This window comes from Ranitomeya variabilis, chromosome 3 (genome assembly GCF_051348905.1).
Source record: "Ranitomeya variabilis isolate aRanVar5 chromosome 3, aRanVar5.hap1, whole genome shotgun sequence".
Lineage (NCBI taxonomy): Eukaryota > Metazoa > Chordata > Amphibia > Anura > Dendrobatidae > Ranitomeya > Ranitomeya variabilis.
The window spans coordinates 544,425,310-544,443,537 of NC_135234.1; the positions used below are offsets into that span (position 1 = coordinate 544,425,310).

The following is an 18,228-nucleotide window of genomic DNA, read 5'->3' on the forward strand; positions in this document are numbered from 1 at the left end:
CACAGCCCGCACAGTGCTCTATCCAGCACAGCCCGCACAGTGGTTATATCCAGCACAGCCCGCACAGTGGTATATACAGCACAGCCCGCATCTCTCGCCCCCCCACCCCCCCGAGAATGCCCCCACAGTCCAATTAAAAAAAAAAAAAAACACTCTCCTTACCTTTCCTCTTGCCAGCGTTGCTTCCTGCTCCGGTCTCAGGCTCGGCTGCAGTCTGCCCGGGACACAGCAGGTGAGCGATGATATGACGTCATCGCGCACCCGCAGTGTCAGAGGCAGAGCAGGGAATGATGGGAGAGGGAGCGTCTGTAGACGCTCTCTCCTCCGTCATTGCATTCAACTGTACCGGCGTCATAGACGCCGGTATAGTTGAATGCGAAGGCAGGGGGGGTGAGTCGGCGGCGGCGGGGGGAGGCGGATCGAGCGGCCCATGACTGGCACCGGCTCTTCTGGCATTTGCCAGAAGTGCCCGATGGCCAGTCCGGCCCTGCTCTGACCTGCCGGCCCCGGGCCCCTGACCTGCCGGGCCCGGTCGCAATGGCGACTGCTGCAACCGCGGTAGTTACGCCCCTGTCCATACTGTACAATGGCCACACATGATGCTCCATACTGTACAATGGCCACACATAGTGCTCTATACTGTACAATGGCCACGCATGATATTGCCTACAGTATAATGGCCACACATAGTTACTCCTACACACGCGGCTGAGCTCCGTACACATTGCACATGCGGCTCCCCTCCGTACACCTCGTACACACCCGACTCCGCTCCGTACACCTTGCACACACGGCTCCGCTCCGTATACCTCGTACACACCTAGCTCCGCTCCGTACACCTCGTACACACACGGCTCCGCTCCGTACACCTCGTACACACCCGGCTCCGCTCCATACACCTCGTACACACACGGCTCCGCTCCGTACACCTCGTACACACCCGGCTCCGCTCCATACACCTCGTACACACACGGCTCCGCTCCATACACCTCATACACACCCTGGTCCGCCTTGTACACCTCATACACACACGGCTCCGCTCCGTACACCTCATACACACCCGGCTCCGCCTTGTACACCTCATACACACATGGCTCCGCTCCTTATACCTCATACACACACGGCTCCGCTCTGTACACCTCATACACACACTGCTCTGCTACATCCACACAAACCCCTCCTGACCTCACACAAAAGCTTACCCTCCTCCAGCACGATGACAACCAGCACTGCACTACTGTCCTGCACTACACGGAAGCCCTTGATCATGTGACTCCGACTCCTCCCCTCCTGTGACCTCATCACAGGTCCTGTGCGCACAGAGCAGCTGCAGCCATAGTTGTGGTGTGCGGCTCTCTGCGGTGGAGGGGCTCTGCTGCGGGACAAGTGCAGTCCCACCCGTGATCGCGCATGCACTGAGAGAGTGCACGCGCACCAGGGCCTGTAAAGAAGATTTATTTAAAGGGCCGGCGGCCCATTTTGTAGCTCAGAGTTCTTAGGGGCCCCTAAGCACTGCGGGCCCCATCGCAATTGCGACCCCTGCGACCGCGGTAGTTACGCCCCTGCCTGGAGGCCCTCTGACTAGCTAGCTATGCAAAAACAATTGGCTGACCCTGAGAACCAACCTTTCTCATTTTACAGACAAATAATGATTATATGATGGATGTATAAGTGCACCTAGGCAGACCTAGAGAGTTGGTGAACACAAAAACAGGTGACGTACTAGGACGCAAATAAAGACTTTTTTACAGATGTGACAAAAGGAGAGAGTGTAGAGCTATACTTTGGACGGTTACAGCTGAAATGGGAAGACATGGGGTACAGTCCCATAAACCCACTTGATGTTAGAGTATTGGTAAATACATTCATTGTCGGTATGACCAAAGACTTACGAGATGAAATATAGACAGCCAGACCTGAATGGCGAAATGTAGATCCAAAAGATCTCCTGAAGGTCCCTAAAGCAGTTGAACAAATTAGGACAATAAGACGATGTGTCATGTATGCTGGAGTGGACATGTAGCGCCCCCACTGCCGCAGGGCCGAGGGGTACCCGGTACCGGGCCTCTGAGTCTCTGCTCTGGGGTTGTCACGGTGGCTAGACCCGGCCCGTGACCCTGCTGAGGGGCGCCCAATAAAAGGTGTGGATAATGATGATGTTATGGTGCAGTGCAGGTCACAGTAAATAACGAGGACACCAGGTTGCAGTCTCTTTACCTCTTTACTGAAGGCTTCAGGGTCCTCAGTCCGGAATACGGTTAACCAGGCTGCGCAAGTCCGGCCGGTCCGATGGCACCTCCAGGGTTCCCTTTGCAGGTGGAAATCTGTGCCTACCTTCTAGCGCTTGTGTGTTGTGGTCCTCCCCTGCTGTGCTTACGGGATAGTCCCCACAACTGTTGTGTCTGTTTCTCGTGTTCCCTCACAACTCGATTCTGATGTTCTTCGTCCCCCAGATGATATGGCTAGGACGCACCCGTATGACGTATGAGTTCTTCCGGGACCCTAGTGTCGCCCCTCTCCTACTGTTGCCCCCTATGTCTTCTTAGGTGATTTGGGTGAGACAGCCCCCCTATAACTGACTGTCCTGCCGTAGGTTTGAAGTTAGGCCTGGAGCTCTATACTTCCTCGGCGTTCCGGCCACCGGCTGCGCGCCTCAGTAGGATGTTGCCTCGTCTTACAGCACGACTCCTACTGGTGTTTCTCCTTGTTGCGTTGATCTTGTTTCTGACTCAGCACAATAAACCTCGCTTCTTGTCCTTTCTTAGGGCACCGCCGCTATCTCGTGCAGGCGCGGTCCCGTAACATTCTCTCTGTGCACTAGGCCTCTGTCAGGATCTCACCCCTGACAGGGACCCCCTGAATCTTCCCCTGCAACACCCTCTGCCACAGGATGTTGCCTGGTTCCAACCCAGTCAGCTTCTCACTAACTTCCTATCCAACCCCCAGTTTTACCAGATTGTGAGGAGTGGCCTAATACATAGCACCCTTAGCTCCCCCTGGAGGCCAGACTGTGAAGTGTATTGGTGTCTGTGATACCTGGTCAGGTGAACTCCTTCAGTGCCATCAGACGTACCATAGCCCCCCTTAGCGGCGGAGCATCAGTACTGCAACGACCAGGAATCTGGGGCGCTGCAGACACATCTTTCTTTTCCGGTTGGTTGGGTGGGCTCAAGGGATTCCTTCAACAAGCTTGTCTGGTACTGATTGCCCTCCTTATAGTTGGATCGATAATTCTCTGTTGTGTTATTCCCTTGTATAAAAAGGTTATTGCCAAAGCAATTCCGACTGGCACCTTCCTCAATCAAGAAGTAGACCCACCAGAGTATGATGGTACTGATCCAGGGGAGATCCCTAAGTATGTCCCCCTCAAGAGAGTAGACAAAACCCCCTATTCTCAGATGATACTAAGAGACCTAGTTTAGGGACAGTGGGAGAACTCCATGTGAGGTTAGTGAAGGGTTCAGCTGCCTGGAGGCCTCTCGCTAGGGGAGAGTTTCTGAGGTGTCTGGATGAAGAAATCCACTTCCCCTTTTCCCATCACATGGACAGTCTCGAAGGATCTTTCTTTAAGGGAAAAACTTAGTGTTTAGGGGGGATTGTCAAGGTGAAAATATATATCTTTATACTCTTTTTGTACTGCTATACTCTTATACTGTGAAACAATACGTTTTTCCTATGCTTGCAGATATAACTGTAATTAAAATGGCTGCCAGTATTCACCTTTACCCTAGTTTTCGTCTCTGAGGAAAAAGTATCATTTCTTCTGAAATTGAAAGTTTAGGAATGTGAAGTTTGGAGGATTCGCCAGGAGACATCAGGACAAATCAGAAAGGACTGAATACTAGACATATACTGCTTAAACCCCGCCTATTGCATTCCTTTTCCTAGAACAATATAGTACTGTGTATTCTGAAATAAACGCAGTTGTTGTGATCGTTGCCGACACTAGTAGACGCACGGGCATCAACTGAGATTGAACCAGCTATTTGTCTGACTCATTCTTACCCGGTACCAGATGCTCGGGTCATACTTTAATTTGGAATGACTGGTGAATGAGGGTTATTGTCGTGACGACCCCGACAAAACAAGTGGCCATCATTATTTTAAGAAATGAAGGTCAGTCAGTCTGAAAAATTGGGCAAACTTTGAAAGTGTCCCCAAGTGCAGTGGCAAAAACCATCAAGAGCTATGAAGAAACTGGCTCACATGAGGACCGCCCCAGGAAAGGAAGACCAAGAGTCACCTCTGCTTCTGAGGATAAGTTTATCCGAGTCACCAGCCTCAGAAATCGCAGGTTAACAGCAGTTCAGATTAGAGACCAGGTCAATGCCACACAGAGTTCTAGCAGCAGACACATCTCTGCAACAACTGTTAAGAGGAGACTTAGCACAGCAGGCCTTCATGGTAAAATAGCTGCTAGGAAACCACTGCTAAGGACAGGCAACAAGCAGAAGAGACTTGTTTGGGCTCAAGAACATAAGGAATGGACATTAGACCAGTGGAAATCTGTGCTTTGGTCTGATGAGTCCAAATTTGAGATCTTTGGTTCCAACCACCGTGTCTTTTTGCGACGCAGAAAAGGTGAACGGATGGACTTTACATGCCTGGTTCCCACCGTGAAGCATGGAGGAGGAGGTGTGATGGCGTGGGGGTGCTTTGCTGGTGACACTGTTGGGGATTTATTCCAAATTGAAAGCATACTGAACCAGCATGGCTACCACAGCATCTTGCAGCGGCATGCTATTCCATCCGGTTTGCGTTTAGTTGGACCATCATTTATTTTTCAACAGGACAATGACCCCAAACACACCTCCAGGCTGTGTAAGGGCTATTTGACCAAGAAGGAGAGTGATGGGGTGCTACGCCAGATGACCTGGCCTCCACAGTCACCAGACCTGAACCCAATTGAGATGGTTTGAGATGAGCTGGACCGCAGAGTGAAGGCAAAAGGGCCATCAAGTGCCAAGCATCTCTGGGAACTCCTTCAAGATTGTTGGAAGACCATTCCCGGTGACTACCTCTTGAAGCTCATCAAGACAATGCCAAGAGCGTGCAAAGCAGTCATCAAAGCAAAAGGTGGCTACTTTGAAGAACCTAGAATATAAGACATAATTTCAGTTGTTTCACACTTTTTTTGTTAAGCATATAATTCAACATGTGTTAATTCATAGTGTAATGGGGTCTACCAAGCTGGGGTACCTCTTTCAGTACCACCCCGTGTTTCAAGAGGTCCACTTTGCTTTGGCTGGCTATGTTAATTCATAGTTTTGATGCCTTCAGTGTGAATTTCCAATTTTCAGAGTCATGAAAATACAGAAAAATCTTTAAATGAGGTGTGTCCATACTGTATATGTAACTTTTGTCTTGATACGAGCACATTTGTTATTATTAATTTTGCCATCTCTACCTAATAAACGCATTTCATTATCGATTTTCTGCTTTTAATATTTTTTTGGCAATTCATGTTTCTGGTTGGTGTGGATGGTGTTGTTTGGTTAGTGGTGCCTCTTTCTTAATGGTGTTGCAGCCTCTGTGGCCTTTCAGAAAAGGTGTGTATACTGACAGACTATGTGACACTTAGATTGCACACAGGTAGGCTTCCTTTCACTAAGCATGTGACTTATGAAGGTAATTGCTTACAACATAAATAGGGGCTTCATAGCAAAGGGGTGAATACATATGCATATGCAAATTTTTAGTTATTTGATCCCATTAATTTATGCCTATATTTTCCTCACTTCACTTTATCTTCTTAGACTGTTTAGTGCTGATGCATTACACACAAATCGGATTACAAACATAATTAAACACAGGTTGTAATGTAGCAAAACAGGTAAAAAGCCAAGGGGGTGAATACTTTTGCAAGCCACTGTAGGTGCACAGCAATGTCATCTATACCTTGGTCTAATATGGCAAAGTAGGTTCATACACTGCATCTTATAGCAGTGTATTGTGAATAGACCACTGTACATTGCAATGATGCTTATTTCCTGGCAGGTGTGCTATAACAGTGTCTTAATATGAAACTCCTATCCAAATGTCCCCCCCTCCCAGAGTAGCTGAAATATTCTGATTCTCTAATGTACACACCCGATGTGCTCTCTGCTGCCAACAGCCACTGTAAACAGCTGATTTTTATCAGCGTTTTTATGTCGCTCTGCTGTGGCACACAGATTTCACTGCGCTGTCCTCCTGCTTCTTCTCCCATCCCACAGAAGTTGGCCAAACTCTGAACTGAACCCTACAGCCAGTGCTTGGGCAGAGGAGGAGCTCCCTATGATGCCCTTCTATCCAAGGAAAGAAAAAACAGGAGGAGAGAAGTCATTGTGCCTATGTAATGAGTGCCTACTGCTGGTCCGCAGCCAAGTGCAGGGACTTTAAAAGAAAGGACTACAACAGGGCTTCCCTCCCAAGGATACACCAACGCTCAGTCACACTGTCCCGGGCACCATGGGTATGTAACACTGATCTGTAATGTCCCTAATAATATTATAACTCTATAATTGATGGTTGTGTATATTTATTTGCTCGACAATAATCTAAAAATGTAATGTAACATCTAGTAATTCATTGCTTTTGTAGCATTTTCTTTGGTGGTTTCTTCTCTATTGTTACTGTGTATGACAATAGATGATATTTGCTTGGATTTTTTAATCTTTCTGCTGGATTACAAATATGAGAACAGATTAATTGTATGCAACCATTTACACGTGTGCATTTCCTATTACATTTTTAAGCTGCAAAATAATTTAAGCATATAAGTATATTAGCTGTAAAGTAATACCTGAGGTTAAATCATAAATGTAAACATTGCACACACGAGAACAAAAAAAAAGAAAGTTGGCAAATATATGCACATATAACTAAGCCAAACACTAGGATCCGGCATTAAGTATCTGACATTAACATAGATCAGCTCTGTATGTCAGGGATTGCCAGCAGTGGTTCCTTTTTTCATTGGTCCAACACAAGAATCCTGAAGTATAAACCCTAGTGCTATTAAGAAATTTCACTAAACATATTTACAGAAAATATATAATAAATGCAGTGATGTATCTTTGCAGCACCTTCACTTTCTGGCATGTACAGAAAAGTCAGCACAGAGGACCTATTGGTTGTGGGAGTCCAAATTCAGATCATAGTATTACAAGAATGTCTTGATGCAGATTGTGCCGTCCCGTGAATGTAATTACATGAATAAACAGTAATCTGTGCCATGAAGTTCTTGTGATGCTATGATCATGCTCATACTTTCAAAATATGCCAAGCATTTCAAAGAAGTAACATATGCATTTTTCTGGCATTTGGTGCAATGAAGACGCTCAGTACTTTACAATAGTAGTCAATGGCGAAGCTAAAAAATCACATATACTGTAAGATGCCTGGGCTTCTTACTGAACATTCAGTATGTGTTTTTGCTTAAAAAAACCCACTAGTGTCTTCTTAATTGCTTAATGGAATAAAAAAAACTGTTCAATGAGCAACTGTGAAAAGATGACAAAATACAGATAAGACGCTAAAAAAGATTTTAAAAAAGTATTCAGAAGGAGAAGGTGGTCAAAATTTTTTCCAAAGATGCTTCAGGTTTTCAAAACTCCAGAGAACAGGCACAATACCTTTAGAAACTGGTGTTTTTCACTGCAGTGTGAATATACCCTCAACGTTTTCTGGCAGACAAAAATTTCCATTTCAAGCAAAAGATGTTTTTGTAAACTCTCCACGTCTTGCATCTTTTGGTCATTTCCTAAGCGCTTTTTTTTATTAATTTTTCTGAGAGCGGTTTTCTTTGACATATTTTTGAGTGCTTTTTTGTGTAATTTTCCGGATGTCCGCCTTAGTGTTCGAAGTTCTGGGCGAAGGGGAGAGAGAGAACTTTTTAGAACACTAAAATATGTTCCCCATTGACTTCTGTGGGGTTCTGGTTAAAGTTTGTGTATAGTTCTGGTACCTTAACTGAACTTTGGACTAAAGTTGAACCTGACAAACTTGAACTTCCAGGGATCTTCTCATCCTCATCTTTTTACTGTCATTTTCCAGAGACTTTTTTTAAATCCACTAAATAATGAATAAAACATTAGCATTTTTATAAGAGCAATTGCTGACAAAATGCTCAAAATGGCGCATCATTGAGTTGACTCGTACAGTAGAGTATTAAGCATCTTCCTAATGGAAAACACCAGGAGAATGGGCTTCACTTCTTATAAACACTTGGCATCTTTGAAGGCCTCAAATGCTTAAAAGATCCTGACAATCCCCAGATATGAACAGAAATTGATTTTCCATTGAAATCAACAGCACGATTCTTTTGAGCATTTGCTCAGTGTTTTTTCTGACGTTCTCTGCTCAGAAAAACACAGTATGAACGTACCTGAGTTTTCTAAGAAGCCGTTCAAGAGCAGAACCTCTACAAAATCCTGGTAAAAAACTGCCTTAAAAATGATTGGAAATCTTCTCCAATTATTTTCTACGGGAAATCCAGTGTGCAGTTCATATGAGGAGATTGGAGTAGAGAAATGGAGAATGGTTAGAGCGTCTGATGCTCCATCCAACCAGACTTCAGGAAGTAAAAATCAATTTATTTTTTTTAGCAACAGAGAGGACACAGTTTGTGTCATTTCAGAAATCAGAACTAAACAGGATTGCTAATGTACTGAGTGTGTAGAGGAAGCAAGACGCCGGGGGCTAGAAAAGAGGATCCGTCACGTTGTGCATGGAGTCTGGTAGACCGGCAGCATGTCACACAGGAATAGCTCAGCAGATTGATATATTGGTTTATAGTAAAAGTTTCCATTTAACATTTTTTTACTTATATTTTAAATATTGAAATCAAGATTCACTTTAAACATAGCAGACAAAGGGGCGGACATGATCAATTATTGATATCAGATAATGACTATCTCTAAATACATACATGGAAAATAGAAGTCTGAAGAACTCTTTATAGGAAGAATCCATTCTAGGTTATATAATGTGAACAGAGTATTACTCGAGCAAATATATATATATATATATATATATATATATATATATATATATATATATATATATATATATATATATATATATCCATCTGCACTGCACCAATTCAGTCACTTAGGGTCCGAAACCAATTAAATAAAATGACAACATAACTAACTTGTTACATTTCTGCTTGTGTGAGCACCAGGGACCCAGAATAGGGAAGTCATAATGTTAAGAGAGGTAGATCATAAAACAGGAGATCAGAACACCACGTGCACCAATTCATGGAAATGGAGATACTGGCATCCAATTTTCTCTATGATCCATTAATATGTACATAGGCTTCATTTTGCAGCATTAGTTTATTATATTTGCTAATTTTAGAGTCATATTTTATTGCCACTAGTTACAGAACAAATATTACAGAAACAAACAGCCATTACACACATAAACACATTTGCAATCAAACAGAAACTCAAAGTGCATCTGATTGCTCCTTCAAGAGATTACACGTAGTCCAGAGTGCTGGTGCTCAGTGCAGCGGATTGTGAAATTGACCGGAGAATATATTATGAAACTGAATTGCTTCCATCTTACAGATGAGTAACCATCTGGATGATAAGGGCCTTGTTTATGATTTCTATCATTTACTATTCACTGTATGTCTGCAACCTTAAAAATTGAAAATATAACATTCCTAAATATTTGTAAATGACATGACAATCCAAGAAGGGATTTAGTCATACCATTCCCACCTAAAAACTCTTTTCATACCAACCCATTTAACTGAACACACGACTGCTTGAGACTTTTGTTCAATAGACACAGCAGCCTTTTATTAACTATTACACACACAACCTGAGGCAACCCCAACAATGGCGCCACAGAACATTATAAACAATAACAATGTAAACATTACATATATAATTACAACAGATAAGTCTGGTCCAGAAGCAACCCCAACGGATATCCCTGACCACAACACACCAGCCCGGGGATGATGTATTAATATTCCATAATTAATACCCCTACCCTTGCAGGACTTACGCCCGCTAGTCACCTTGTCCTGTAACAGAAGCCACTATTCCCCATTAGTGACTTCGAACCAAAATGAACATTAACAATAAACCAGCCTCTGAACCAGAGGTATTCCACTCCACCAACCTGGTCATGTGACACCTTATATGGCCTGAACTCGCCAAACCCCAATGCTTGCTCTGTACCATCTCTTAAACCCAATATCCATAAATCAGTGCCAATCACATTGAGATGAACTCCATCCAACCTCACGTGCTCCCATGAATGCACCTCCAACTCATGGTGTCTTACCACTATACCGCCATTATTTGCAACAAGATGAGCTACTGTTTTGTTGACTTTAATCCTAGTAAAATGTATCTGCTCCACTGATTTTGCGTAGCTCCAGATAAGCCGTGCCACAATGTCTGAACAAACAATAATAATCTCTGGATAGTATGACCACAACCTTAAAAGATCAAACTTAATGTCTCTATTTAACTCCTGAGAAGATCTAACTCCCAGGTCATTTCCTCATACATGCAACACCATCACATTTGGTGGTTGATCCCCTCTGCAGTAATAAGAGACTTTGGGCAAAACCCTCAACCGAGTCATACCAAGCCATTTGATTAGAGCCATGGACCTAGCCTGCCCGAGCTGCCAACCCTCCGGACGAACATCAGCCATCCCAGAACATGTATGAGTGGCACAGGATCCAAATTAAGTACACATCTATAGTTACACAAAACAATCACCACATTAATACATGAATTATTATGACCAAACCAAAACTGACTCCGGACCCTCACAACAATATAGAACCACAAGGTGAGGGCGAGCATAAGACTGAAACTGTGACAATTCCCAACTCCTAATACAGCAAACAATCTTTTCTCCCAAACCAGAAATGTGAGACCTCCATCGCTGCCCCAATGCTAAAGGACGGTGACCCATATTCCTGAGGCCGCTCACCCATATGCAACATTGCTTAAAAACTGCTATGAATTGATATTTTGAAAGTGAATAACCATTCTCATGCCTCAAGAATGAAACTAGATAACCACTACAAATTTTCACGAAGCATTTTACCACTGCAATAAGGGAGGCCTCATGATCCGGAATTGCATACAAAACCACTAACTTGCCTTGACCTCTCTGATCCATCTTAGATCACCGTAGAAAACATTCCATCCTGTCATTTACTAAGCAAACATCACCCAATCACAAACCCCCTTCAAACTACCTTGAAAGACTAACCAATTCACTTATACGAAATGCACCCTAAAAAGCCAACATGAAAGCTGCTGAAAACAACACCACCTCATATTTAGAATGACAAACTAAACTCACACAAGACAGCAACCTACTCAACTGTCCAAAGGAAGCCGGTCTCCTTATCAGTCCTTTACAAAAACCTTTCAGCGCATGGCTCCCCTAAAATTCCTTTGTTACATCCTTTACACCTTCCAATTTATCAAAAATGGAAACATTGCTAATCTTTGCTTCACCAGTAACACTGATCTCCCGAACAGAATATCCTGCCTCCAAAAGGATTATACTAAAAACAACCTATCCTTGTCAGACAAATTCCTGTCTGCATTAACACCAAAATCCTGCCATTCCTTCTAAGGCTAGGGTCACATTGCGTTATGTGACCGTGTTTAACGGACTACGTTACACCGCGGCATAACGCGGTGTTAACGTAGTCCGTTAACGCCGCCATAGCCTGTAATGGAGAACGCATCGCTAGCGCCCGCCCACATTGGGCGTGCGCTAGCGATGTGGCGTCATTTGAGTGACGGGATCTGCGCTAGCGGGGATGCCGAATGCGGACCCTAGAGAAGCATTGCAGCGCAATCCGCTAGCGCTATGCGCTTAACGGATTGCCCTAACGCAATGTGACCCTAGCCTAAACGTTCTGATAACGAGTCCACGTAGCCTCAATCATGGAGTGCCTAATGAATTCAAACACTACACCTTTGCTAGGCTCCACAGCAAATTGGGACATTCTGCTCCCACTTCGTCCACCCAAGGTACCAGATTTCGAAACCTGTCGAACTGAAAACAAGACAGTGCATCAGCCACATCATTGGATACCCCTGAAACATGTCTAGCTATTATGCACACATTCAACTCCAAACACTGCAAACCAAATGAAGCAGCTAAGCTATTACTGGAGGAGATTTTGCCAAAAGGGAATTTATCGCATAAACTACCGACAGATTGTCACAATGGAAACACACATTTTTGCCAGTAAATGCCGACCCCCAAAGCTCAAGAGCCACTACAATTGGGAATGTTTCCAACAAGGACAAGTTCCTCCCTGAACCTGCTGTCTACCATGACACAGGCCAACTCCCAGCACACCAGTGCCCCTGAAAGAATGCAACAAAGCCAACAGGCCAACAGAGCCAGCAGCATCCGTGTAAAGCTACAAGTAACCATTAGTCACCACCTTATCCATTCACAAAGTGCAACCATTGTATTTCTTTAAGAAGGAATCCCAAACCTCTAAATTGGACGTGATATACTGATGAATGCAAACAAAATGGTGTGGGGCAGACTTCCCTGACATGGCCGCTGATAACCGCCTGGAAAATACCGGGCCCATTGGCATAATCCGGCAAGCAAAGTTAAGCTTACCCAATAAAGACTGCACTAACTTCAACCTAACTTTCTTGGCTCTACTCAAAGCCGCTACTGTGGGCACTCTGTGAGGATTCTCCGGCGTCAAACTGGAAGCGGCAACAACGTTACTGTGCACACTCCTGGCCAAAGTCCGATTAGACTGTTTCTGGTGCATTCAATGCAAGTGTATTGCATGAGGCCAGAAACAGTCTAGTCGGATTCTGGCTGGGATAATACATATCGCATATTTGCAGTTATCTTACTGCCATTTTTGGTGCCATCGGAGAATCCTCCTCATTTCTGGATATGACAGGTCCTCTTGAAGCACAAATAAAAAACTTAGTTCCCCTATGTTGTCTTTATAAGCAATGCTTTCTAGATAAGAATACGAACATAATAAGACATGATGAAATTAGTGCGTAAAAAACAAAAGAGAATAAGAAAAAAAAAGTCTGATTCATCATTACATTTACATTTTTAAGCCTTTTTGATGCTTTTTGATGGTCGTTTTTTATTTGCGCCTTATTCTTTTAAGTTGTGACAAATGCAGCCAAGGTTTAAGGTTTTCAGAAATTTCCACCGATTCATCAACTGCAGCTTTTTAAAAATGTGTTAATTTTTTTGTGCAAATGTACTCTAGTCCCCCAGCTTATATCATTTCATGTCTTAGATTTCTGCTCAATTTTTGAGACATTTTAGTGAAACGTTCAACTTTTTGTTCTAAAAATTTGCGAAAACTGTTCAAGACAAAAATAAAGAGCATTATCTTGCACAAAATTCAGGAGACGCGTGCAACATTTTGAAGAACTTAGTGGAAAAATATCAACAAACACTACAAGACAAAAAAGGATAGTGAGTGACTTTAAAAAAAAACATGCAAATAAGGAATCGGGTCCTCATTTTTCAGCATATAAATCAGAAGTATATTATAGAATTCTTTGTGCCATCTAACAGATCTGTACCGCTCAGACCTGTAATATAGCCATGTGTCTAAGCTCCTTTGTTGTAGATGCAGGTAAACCAAGTTCCAGAAGAGTTGGATGGTTGACACATATTTTCCTTATCTGCCAAACATAACTTTTACTTGTGCGTAATTTATTGCTGTGGATTGAGAATTAAGGATGAAAATTCCTGGAACCTTTAATTGCTTTTCTGCAGGTGTTTTCTCTCAATATCTACACTTGGACCATAGCCTATTTCATTTATTGTGATGTCTATTAATGATTAATCTTTGCCCACCATTTTAAGATAGATGCAACTGTAAGGCAGCCAGGGTGGTAGTCGTGGCGACGGGCTGTAGCGTTCCCACACCCTGGTGCCCCACAGATGAAATACAATGTCCCTTCTGCTGCATGTGCAGCGTGTGCAGCAGTACACTCACATTTACTACAGCTTCTTTCACTCCAGTTCCGTATCCACGAGCTCCTTTTTCAACAGTTCAACTTTACTTAGCAGTAGGGGTTTCCATCCCAAAGCAGCACAGTGTACAGAGAGTGGCATCTCTAACTCTTTCCTTGCCTTCCCAGCAACCTCTATTCTTCGTGGCAGTCTCTGCCTCGCTTCTGGCAATCCCTGCATCGCTTCTGGCAATCCCTGCCTCTTTCCAGATAATCTCTGTACGTCCTTGCTTTTAGGCCCACCAGCTTCCTACCATTCACCTGGTCCGGCTTTGAATTATAGGGTAACAAGCTCGCCGTCTCAGTTTCACCTAATCCCTGCCATAAGCTTCAAATCCTCTTTAGAACGGTCCTGATTAAGCTGGTGACCACCTGCACGACACTCAGCCTGGGGCCCCTTCTCGCTGAAGCAACCTTATCCCCACGGCTGTCAGACTGTCTCAGTTCCCTGCTGCTACTGCACTGGTTCTTGCCTTCGGCAAGGCTGCCCAGGCTCTGCTGTCTAACCAGGAAGTGTCTTTCTATAGCCCCACTGTTCTGCACTACACTACTCTGTAACTCCTCCCTGTCTGGAAAACCCCTATGCTGCCTATACCTAAGCTAGTACTCCTATTCCCTATCTCTAGTATGCCCCCTCTATTCTAATCCCACTATTGTCCTATACTATCACACTATCCTTAACCCCTTCACCCCGAAGCCTGTTTTTACCTAAGTGACAGGGCCAATTTTTACAATTCTGACCACTGTCACTTTATGAGGTCATAACTCTGAACCGCTTCAACGGATCCTGGTGACTCTGACACTGTTTTCTCGTGACATATTGTACTTTATGATAGTGGTAAAACTTCTTCGATATGACTTGCATTTATTTGTGAAAAAAACAGAAATTTGCGAAAATTATGAAAATTTAGCAATTTTCAAAGTTTTTATGCCCTTAAATTAGAGAGTTATATCACATAATATAGTTAATAAACAACATTTCCCACATGTCTGCTTTACATCAGCACAATTTTGGAAACATATTTTTTTTGTTAGGGAGTTATAAGGGTTAAAAGTTGACCAGCGATGTCTAATTTTTGCAACAAAATTTGCAAAACCATTTTTTTATGGACCACCTCACACTTGAAGTGACTTTGAGGGGTCTATATGACAGAAAATACCCAAAAGTGACACCATTCTAAAAACTGCACCCCTCAAGGTACTCAAAACCACATTCAAAAATTTTATTAACCCGTCAGGTGCTTCACAAGAATTTTTGGAATGTTTAAAAAAAATTGTGAACATTTAACTTTTTTTTTTCACAAAATTTTTACTTCAGATCCAATTTGTTTTATCTTACCAAGGTAACAGGAGAAATTGGACCACAAAAGTCATTGTACAATTTGTCCTGAGTATGCCGATACCCCACATGTTGGGGTAAACCAATGTTTGGGCACATGGCAGAGCTCAGAAGGGAAGGAGCGCCATTTGACTTTTCAATGCAAAATTGACTGGAATTGAGATCGGAACCCATGTCGCGATTGGAGAGCCCCTGAACAGTGGAAACCCCCACAAGTGACACCATTTTGGAAAGTAGACCCCCTAAGGAACTTATCTAGATGTGTGGTGAGCACTTTGAACCTCCAAGTGCTTCACAGAAGTTTATAATGTAGAGCCGTAAAAAAAATGTCATATTAATTTTCACAAAAAATGATCTTTTCGCCCCCAATTTTTTATTTTCCCAAGGGTAACAGGATAAATTGGACCCCAAAAGTTGTTGTGAAATTTGTCCTGATTATGCTGATATGTCATATATGGGGATAAACCACTGTTTGAGCGCATGGCAGAGCTCGGAAGGGAAGGAGCGCCGTTTGACTTTTCAATGCAAAATTGGCTGGAATTGAGATTGGAACCCATGTCACGTTTGGAGAGCCCCTGACGTGCCTAAACAGTAGAAACCCCCCACAAGTGACCCCATTTTGGAAAGAAGACCCCCTAAGGAACTTATCTAGATGTGTGGTGAGCACTTTTAACCCCCAATTGTTTCACTAAAGTTTAGAATGTAGCGCCGTGAAAATTAAAAAATCATTTTTTCTTTCCACAAAATGATGTTTTAGCCCGCAATTTTTTTTCTCCCAAGGGTAACAGGAGAAATTGGACAACAAAAGTTATTGACCAATTTGTGCTGAGTATGCTGATACCCTATATATGGGGGGGAACCACTGTTTGGGTGCACGGCAGAGCTCGGAAGGGAAGGAGCGCCGTTTGAAATGCAGACTTAGATGGATTGGTCTGCAGGCGTCATGTTGCATTTGCAGAGTCCCTGATGTACCTAAACAGTAGAAACCCCCCACCAGTGACCCCATATTGGAAACTAGACCCCCCAAGGAACTTATCTAGATGTGTTGTGAGAACTTTGAACCAACAAGTGTTTCACTACAGTTTATAACGCAGAGCCGTGAAAATAAAAAATTTTTTTTTTTCCACGAAAATGATATTTTAGCCCCCACATTTTTATTTTCCCAAGGGTAACAGGAGAAATTGGACCACAAAAGTTGTTGTCCAATTTGTGCTGAGTACGCTGATACCCCGTATATGGGGGGAACCACTGTTTGGGCGCACGGCAGAGCTCGGAAGGGAAGGAGCACTGTTTTACTTGTTCAAAGCAGAATTAGCTGGAATTGAGATCGGACGCCATGTCGCGTTTGGAGAGCCCCTGATGTGCCTAAACAGTGGAAACCCCCCAATTCTAACTGAAACCCTAACCCCAGCCCTAACCCTAACCCCAGCCCTAACCCTAGCCCTAACCCCAACCCTAACCCTAGCCCTAACCCTAATGGGAAAATGGAAATAAATACATTTTTTAAAATTTTATTATTTTTCCCTAACTAAGGGGGTGATGAAGGGGGGTTTGATTTACTTTTATAGCATTTTTTTTGGCGGATTTTTATGATTGGCAGCCGTCACACACTAAAAGATGCTTTTTATTGGAAAAAATAGTTTTTGCATCACCACATTTTGAGAGCTATAATTTATCCATATTTTTGGCCACAGAGTCATATGTGATCTTGTTTTTTGCGGGACGAGTTGACGTTTTTATTGGTACCGTTTTTGGGCACATGACATTTTTTGATCGCTTTTTATTCTGATTTTTGGGAGGCGGAATGAACAAAAACCAGCAATTCCTGAAATTCTTTTAGGGGGGGCGTTTATAGCGTTCCACGTGTGGTAAAATTGATAAAGCAGCTATTTTCTTCAGGTCAGTACGATTACAGCGGTACCTCATTTATATAATTTTTTTATGTTTTGGCGCTTTTACACAATAAAAACTATTTTATAAAAAAAAATAATTGTTTTTGCATCGCTTTATTCTGAGAGCTATAACTTTTATATTTTTCTGCTGATGATGCTGTATGGTGGCTTTTTTTTTGCGGGACAAGATGACGTTTTCAGCGGTACCATGGTTATTTATATCCGTCTTTTTGATCGCGTGTTATTCCACTTTTTGTTCGCCTGTATGATAATAAAGCGTTGTTTTTTGCCTTGTTTTTTTTTTTTTTTTGCGGTGTTCACTGAAGGGGTTAACTAGTGGGATAGTTTTATAGAGCGGGTCGTTACGGACGCGGCGATACCAAATAATTGTTTTTTTTAATTTACATAAATAAATGGATTTACTGGGAAATGTTTTTTTTTTTCCTTTATTTGGGGATTTTTTTTTATTTTTTTTTATACATTCTATTTTTTATTTTTTTTACTTTCTACTATTGTCCCAGGGTAGGACATCACTGTATTAGATCAGATCGTTGATCTGACAGTGTGCATAGCACTCTGTCAGATCAACGATCTGACAGGCAAGTGTAGGTGGCTTTCCGGCGCCTGCTCTCAGCAGCTCTCAGCAGGCGCCGGCTAGCCAGGTCATTTCATGACCCGGAAGGAGTCCCGCGGCCATCTTGGATCCGGGGACTCCTTCCAGATCACCGGAGCAACGCGATCTCATCGCGTTGCTCCGGTGGGAGAGCGCAGGGAGCCCCCGTCCCTGCGCGATCCCCCTCTATGCCGCTGTCACTACTGACAGCGGCATCAGAGGGGTTAAATGCCCGCGATCAGCGCTAGCGCCGATTGTGGGCATTGCTGCGGGGTGTCAGCTGTCATATACAGCTGACACCCGCACCCGATCACCGCGGCGCTCAGCGTGAGACCGCAGTGATCGGTGCGCCGTACTAGTACTGCTGCTGGCACAAAT

General features: G+C 43.5%; 1 protein-coding gene across 1 annotated transcript in view; it reads left to right on the forward strand.

Moving 5' to 3' along the window:
• The first annotated feature begins 6,211 nt into the window (after positions 1 to 6,211).
• Positions 6,212 to 18,228, forward strand: part of SLC15A1 (solute carrier family 15 member 1) — a 114,709-nt gene continuing 102,692 nt past the window's right edge. The window contains exon 1 of the mRNA XM_077297109.1: positions 6,212 to 6,454. Coding sequence (XP_077153224.1) covers positions 6,451 to 6,454 — 4 coding nt within the window. The 5' untranslated portion in view covers positions 6,212 to 6,450. The remainder of the gene's footprint in view (positions 6,455 to 18,228) is intronic.